The sequence below is a fragment of the Acipenser ruthenus genome, chromosome 41 (assembly GCF_902713425.1).
Source record: "Acipenser ruthenus chromosome 41, fAciRut3.2 maternal haplotype, whole genome shotgun sequence".
NCBI classification, from domain to species: Eukaryota; Metazoa; Chordata; class Actinopteri; order Acipenseriformes; family Acipenseridae; genus Acipenser; species Acipenser ruthenus.
Genome location: NC_081229.1, coordinates 1,066,449 through 1,073,657, shown reverse-complemented (window position 1 = coordinate 1,073,657; position 7,209 = coordinate 1,066,449). Strand labels below are relative to the sequence as shown.

Genomic DNA, 7,209 nt, shown 5'->3' with positions numbered 1-7,209 from the left:
AAATTGAAAAAGGGGGTTTGACCCCAGCAGCTGCACACATGTATCCATCCATCCATCCATCCATGCATCTATCTGCGGAGCGGGACTGAAAAGACAGGAACGGACCCCAATCCTGCTGCTGGTGCTCCTGAGCCCGGCTCACTCGCTCGCTGGCTGGCTGGCTCGCTGGCTGCCCGGCTCACTCGCTGGCTGCCCGGCTCACTCGCTGGCTGCCCGGCTCACTCACTCACTCGCTGGCTGTTTGTTTGTTGGTTGGTTGTTTTAAAGCGCACTGTAATGACCTGCTCGGGGGCACATTCAGAGATACATCTGTGCTCAGAGGAGTCTGTTCCTCAGCCTCTGCGCTGCCTTTGTAACGTCTCACATGAAGAAATAAATATCAGCAGTGTTTTATTAGTAGGAGTTGTAGTAGTATTTTAAACGTTGACACAAAACCTAAAAAATGTGCAATTATTAAATGTTTAAAAACACACACACATACACATATAACTCTAGAATTCAAAAGGCTGGTTTCACAGCCCCTGGTTACTGCTGATCAGCGTTGCAAAACCAGCCCGGAGACTTGGTTCGGTGCATCTGTGTGTTGTGTTCACTAAAACTCCCCAATTTTTTTTTTTGGGGGGGGAGAGATTTGTGCAAAACATTGAAAAAGATAGTGTGTGTTTTTAATTTTTCTATATAGAATATACTGTAGTTTCCGTTTGTAATCTAAAATTGTCACATTAGAAAAGGGGAAATGGGTAGTTGTGTTAACAGCGCAATGAAAAAAGAAAAAAAAATACTATCAAAGTGCCGGTATAATTATCAGCACGAAGGGGTCAAAGAAAATGAAAATAAAATAATGAGGGATTTGCAGCTGCACGCGTGTGTCGCTTTGCTTCCGAAGCGGGGCGGGGTTTCGAGGCTCCGCCCCGTCGCTCCCTCATTGGCTGCAGCGGCGCGTTCTGTTCTGACCTCATCACAAGGCATTCTTCTTCGGAAGAGGATGAATCTGATCGTAACGGTGCAGCCCACGTGGTTGTGTATGCGCTGCGCTCGGTGACGGTGTAAGATTCACCGGTGCAGAGTTACACGCTCTTATCGTTTCACCGCTTCACTGTGTAACTAATAACAACAGGTCCTAATGCAAACGCATCCTTGGCATATAATGTGAGGTTGAAATCGCACTCGAATTGTTTTTTTTTCCTATAATAACCTCAATCTCGGAATGTCGTGCCACGCCGGGGAGAATGCGGACAAGACCCAACCCCCCCGAACCAGACTTATCGGCGTCAACGGGGAGTTCATCGAAATGGACTTGACCCGGATCAAACAGGAGGCGGGTTCTGAATCCGACTCGGATATCGAGAAGGTGGTTCTGGGGCTCGACAGCGAAGGAGAGGCGGAGGAGGGGAGAGACACCGCCGTGGGGAGCTGCCTTCTCCGGTCGCGCTGCACCTTTCCAGGTAGCGATGATGTTAATACCTGGCATGTTAACCCCTTTGGTGCTGGAGCAGCTCTGAAGCAGGCGATGCTGCTGTATATGACAGCGCAGCCCGAATTTAAAACGCCAGGCGGATTTATTCACTGGAGATCATGACAGCGCATTGCTTTCTATTACCATCTAATCTAGACATTTTAAATGTTCAAACAGATATATATATATATTATAATTACAGCGAATGTCTGAGTTCATAGGGAAAGCCACGCCCATCTCTCCTCTTACTGGCTGCGTATCTGCGTTCCATTCTGACGTCACAACAGCGCGCTGCAAATCTTCCTCGGCGGCTCTGGTAGCAAAACCACCCTAAGAAATTAAAACATGAGAAACGGATCTGTGAAATAGTGTTTAATACATTCGCTACTCGAGATGCAAAGGCGTGCATTGTGAGGATCTGCACTGGGATCCTCCCCGCAGTACACCGTGCAGCTACAGCGATGCGCAGATGAGAGAGGTTGATTGTAAATGCAGTCTGGCGCTAGCTGGAGTAACTGGAGGTTTGCAATGCGTGAGATACGTTTTAAAAAATACAAAACGACAGCTATGGATGCTGTGTATTGCACGTCGTTGCAGTGTTAACATGCGCCCTACCGGTACGTACTATTAATAATAATAATGATAATAATGTATCACTATTTCGTGTCTGTGTTCCAGTGTGACGTGGTATTCCCTAAGCACTAAAACGACGTCATACTTTGCTTTTTAATTGTTATTATTATTAAATTCAGATGTCTTTTATGTATTCTGTTTTTTTCGTGTTGCATGAACCCCGTGACTTCTGAATCACATCCAATGCCCGGCTTAAGAAGTCGTGACCAGCTACCGGCTCTGAACTCACAGACAGCCCTAAATAATAATAATAATAATAATAATAATACCGCTGGTAAAGGCGCGCTGCAGATGGACTGCACGACGATCAAACAGGAGAATTTAGAATCAGAATGCGTTGACTTCCATAAAGGGGAGGTCTGCCGCGATTTCGATGAGCCGATAGAAAAGCGAATTAAGGAGGAGCGGCAGGAGGAGGGTTCGGACCCGGGTGACGTGTACGAGGATGACGTCACTGCCGGACTGAACATCATTTCTGTGAAACAAGAAGACCCGGTACCGGTGGATTCGATCCAAATCGTGAGGGAGGCGGTCCAGCACCTGCCGGCTTTGAGCTGGGCTGTGCACGATAGCGCCGTTAACAACCGCAATGACACGCGGACAGCCTGGACCGTTTCCACGTCAACGCCTAGCGCGGACGGGAGGCTTGTGAACGCGGCGTGCCTCAGCAGAGGCGGAGGTAAGTGTACAGAGCGGTGATGAAGAGAGCTGACTCTCTCCATACACGTCGTTCTCAACAGGGCAGAGGAGAGAGGCCTCTTACACACACATCACACGGACGCCTCACTGTTATAAAGCAGCAGTCCGTGTTCCCTCCCTGAGTGCTGCGCTGCGCGGCCCTGGGTTCGGCTGGCTGGCGTTGCTGATTGCTGTCTTCTGTTTCTCCAGCCGCGGCCCCCCCCCTCTCCGGCGGCCCTGGGTTCGGACCAGTGGACCACGCCCCCCCCCGTAAGTAGCTTGCGTGAGGTCCTGCTGTGAGCAAGCAGCTGCAGGCAGCCACGTTTCTATCACGGCTGCTGTTCTTGCAGTGTTGACCTTTCCTTCTCCCATCTCTCCTCTCCCCCCTCTCTCCTCTCCTCTCTCCTCTCTCCTCTCCTCTTCCCTCTCCCCCCTCTATCCTCTCCTCTCCCCCCTCTCCTCCCTCTCTCCTCTCCTCTCCCCTCTTCTCCTCTCTCCTCTCTCCTCTCTCCTCTCTCCTCTCTCTTCTCTCTTCTCTCTTCTCTCTTCTCTCTTCTCTCTTCTCTCTTCTCTCTTCTCTCCCTTCTCTCCTTCTCTCCTTCTCTCCCCTCTCCCCTCTCCTCTCTCCTCTCTCTTCTCTCTTCTCTCTTCTCTCTTCTCTCTTCTCTCTTCTCTCCCCTCTCCCCTCTCCCCTCTCCTCTCCCCTTTCCTCTCCCCTCTTCTCTCCCCTCTCCCCTCTCCCGTCTCTCTTCTCCTCTCCCCTCTCCTCTCCTCTCCTCTCCTCTCCCCAGGTAAGATCGCTGCTCCCTGGGATCACGATGACATCACAGCTCTGATCTCGGTGTGGGGTCAGGAGCGCTTCCAGGCGGAGCTGAGCGAGACGTTCCGGAACATCCAGGTGTTCGAGCGCATCGCTGCGGCGCTGCGGCGCATGGGGGTCCAGCGCAGCGCCGTGCAGTGCCGGGGCAAGATCAAGAAACTGAAACAGGAGCACAAGCGCTGCAAAGAGAGCCTGGCCAGGGGGGGCAGCGAGCACAGAGCCTTCCAACACTACCAGCAGCTGGAGCGCGTCCTGAACCGCAGGAGAGCCCCGCGGGAGCCAGCCGGGGTGCAGGGGAGGGGCCCCGGGGCGGAGGAGGAGGAGGAGGAGGAGGAGGAGACGACGCGGGACAGCTTCTTCATGAGTGGTGTGTGCAACTCGCTGTGTGTGTGTGTCTCACTGAGTGTGTGTGTGTGTGAACACCCTGCTATCTGCACAGCGCTCACAGTGATATTTCGTATTGTTACAGTGAGGGCGATGTTTTCATCCCTGTATATTTCTTTTCCCCAGACCCCGCTGGCGGGCCCCCCCTGGAACCCCAGGCCCCCCCACTCTCCATCCTGGGGCCCCCCCCGGAGCCCGGGACCCCCACAGCCCTGGAAGAAGCACCCAGCTCCAGCACGGCAGAGGCAGCTGCTCCCACGCCCATGGCGCCCCCAAGTGAGTGGAGGTTTCACATTTCGGAGGTCTCTCAGCCAGTCCTGGTTTGAGTTACAATTGTAATTGTGTAATTTGTAATTAAGTGTAATTAGAATGTAATTGGATTGTAATTGACCTGCGTAATTGTAATTATGTGGCATAATTGAAGTTAGGGTTGGGGTTAGGGTTGGGGTTTGGGTCAGTGTTAGGGTTAGGGTTAGGGTCAGTGTTAGGGTTGGAGTTGGGGTTAGGGTTAGGTTTGGGGTTAGGGTTTGGGTCAGGGTTAGGGTTGGGGTTAGGGTCAGTGTTAGGGTTTGGGTTAGGGTCAGTGTTAGGGTTAGGGTCAGTGTTAGGTTTGGGGTTAGGGTCAGTGTTAGGGTTCGGGTTAGGGTCAGTGTTAGGGTTGGGGTTGGTGTTAGGGTTTGGGTCAGTGTTAGGTTTGGGGTCAGGGTTTGGGTCAGTGTTAGGGTTGGAGTTGGGGTTAGGGTTAGGGTTGGAGTTGGGGTTAGGGTTAGGGTTGGAGTTGGGGTTAGGGTTGGAGTTGGGGTTGGGGTTGGGGTTTGGGTCAGTGTTAGGGTTGGAGTTGGGGTTAGGGTTAGGGTTGGAGTTGGGGTTAGGGTTAGGGTTGGAGTTGGGGTTAGGGTTAGGGTTGGAGTTGGGGTTAGGGTTAGGGTTGGAGTTGGGGTTAGGGTTAGGGTTGGAGTTGGGGTTGGGGTTGGGGTTTGGGTCAGTGTTAGGGTTGGAGTTGGGGTTAGGGTTAGGGTTGGAGTTGGGGTTAGGGTTAGGGTTGGAGTTGGGGTTAGGGTTAGGGTTGGAGTTGGGGTTAGGGTTAGGGTTAGGGTTGGGGTTGGTGTTAGGGTTTGGGTCAGTGTTAGGTTTGGGGTCAGGGTTTGGGTCAGTGTTAGGGTTGGAGTTGGGGTTAGGGTTGGAGTTGGGGTCAGTGTTAGGTTTGGGGTTAGGGTCAGTGTTAGGGTTCGGGTTAGGGTCAGTGTTAGGGTTGGGGTTGGTGTTAGGGTTTGGGTCAGTGTTAGGTTTGGGGTCAGGGTTTGGGTCAGTGTTAGGGTTGGAGTTGGGGTTAGGGTTAGGGTTGGAGTTGGGGTTAGGGTTAGGGTTGGGGTTAGGGTTGGGGTTGGGGTTGGGGTCAGTGTTAGGGTTGGGGTCGGGGTCAGTGTTAGTGTTAGGGTTGGGGTTCCCAGCTGACCCCTGTCCGCTGCTCTCCGTGTCGCAGAGTCCCAGCGCAGGCGGAAGCGACGCGGTGCTGAGAAGACCACGCTGAAGGAGCTGCTGGAGTACCTGCGCGAGTCCGATGAGAAGCTGCTCGCCCTGCAGGCGGAGTTCATGGCTGCGGAGAGGGAGGAGAGGCAGAGGGACCGCGAGGCCGCCTCCCACGACCACGCCCTGATCTGCGGCGCGCTGCACAGGCTGGTGGAGGCGTACAGCGGATACCTGCCGTCGCACAAGGAGATAGAGCTGGACTGAGGGGCGGGGCCGGGCTGAAACTGAATATATGCTGCAGTTTGAACAGTTGTTCATATTTTTTTTTATTTTTTGGTCGTGCTTTCTTTTCTTTTTTTAATGTATAGTGTAAAAAAATCTATTATCATAAATGTATCGGACGTTTTTCTTTATGTATATTCTGTATAAAAAATGTGTCTAATGCTCTGCTAGAATTAAAACTAAGGGTTGGATGCGGGTGTGTGTTATTAATTTATTTGGTCTCTGGATTTTTTAAAAATGGTTTATTATGAGCTGGAGTAGCAGCAGGGAGAGACTGGGGTAAGAGAACTGGACTAGGGGCTGCAGACTGGGGTAATTGAACTGGACTAGGGGCTGCAGACTGGGGTAAGAGAACTGGACTAGGGGCTGCAGACTGGGGTAATTGAACTGGACTAGGGGCTGCAGACTGGGGTAATTGAACTGGACTAGGGGCTGCAGACTGGGGTAAGAGAACTGGACTAGGGGCTGCACACTGGGGTAATTGAACTGGACTAGGGGCTGCACACTGGGGTAATTGAACTGGACTAGGGGCTGCAGACTGGGGTAAGAGAACTGGACTAGGGGCTGCACACTGGGGTAATTGAACTGGACTAGGGGCTGCACACTGGGGTAATTGAACTGGACTAGAGGCTGCAGACTGGGGTAAGAGAACTGGACTAGGGGCTGCACACTGGGGTAATTGAACTGGACTAGGGGCTGCACACTGGGGTAATTGAACTGGACTAGGGGCTGCAGACTGGGGTAAGAGAACTGGACTAGGGGCTGCACACTGGGGTAATTGAACTGGACTAGGGGCTGCAGACTGGGGTAAGAGAACTGGACTAGGGGCTGCACACTGGGGTAATTGAACTGGACTAGGTGCTGCAGACTGGGGTAATTGAACTGGACTAGGGGCTGCAGACTGGGGTAAGAGAACTGGACTAGGGGCTGAAGACTGGGGTAATTGAACTGGACTAGGGGCTGCAGACTGGGGTAATTGAACTGGACTAGGGGCTGCAGACTGGGGTAATTGAACTGGACTAGGGGCTGCAGACTGGGGTAAGAGAACTGGACTAGGGGCTGCAGACTGGGGTAATTGAACTGGACTAGGGGCTGCAGACTGGGGTAATTGAACTGGACTAGGGGCTGCAGACTGGGGTAATTGAACTGGACTAGGGGCTGCAGACTGGGGTAATTGAACTGGACTAGGGGCTGCAGACTGGGGTAATTGAACTGGACTAGGGGCTGCAGACTGGGGTAAGAGAACTGGACTAGGGGCTGCACACTGGGGTAAGAGAACTGGACTAGGGGCTGCACACTGGGGTAATTGAACTGGACTAGAGGCTGCAGACTGGGGTAAGAGAACTGGACTAGGGGCTGCACACTGGGGTAATTGAACTGGACTAGAGGCTGCAGACTGGGGTAAGAGAACTGGACTAGGGGCTGCAGACTGGGGTAATTGAACTGGACTAGGGGCTGCAGACTGGGGTAAGAGAACTGGACTAGG

At 52.7% G+C, this 7,209-nt stretch overlaps 1 protein-coding gene across 4 annotated transcripts; it reads left to right on the top strand.

The window, feature by feature from the left end:
* The first annotated feature begins 28 nt into the window (after positions 1-28).
* LOC117434066 (uncharacterized) lies at positions 29-5,914 on the top strand. 4 transcript variants are annotated; one of them, XM_059011207.1, is made up of 6 exons: positions 1,313-2,073; positions 2,287-2,768; positions 2,978-3,037; positions 3,559-3,954; positions 4,098-4,247; positions 5,455-5,914. In XM_059011207.1, the coding sequence occupies exons 2-6, from the start codon at positions 2,381-2,383 to the stop codon at positions 5,703-5,705; spliced, it is 1,245 nt and encodes a 414-aa protein (XP_058867190.1). In that variant the 5' UTR covers positions 1,313-2,073; positions 2,287-2,380; the 3' UTR covers positions 5,706-5,914. The 4 variants fall into 4 exon arrangements, with proteins under 4 accessions (XP_058867191.1, XP_058867190.1, XP_058867192.1 ...); XM_059011208.1 differs by lacking the exon at positions 2,287-2,768 and having other exon boundaries at positions 29-1,445; XM_059011209.1 differs by lacking the exon at positions 2,287-2,768.
* The last annotated feature ends 1,295 nt before the right edge of the window (positions 5,915-7,209 follow it).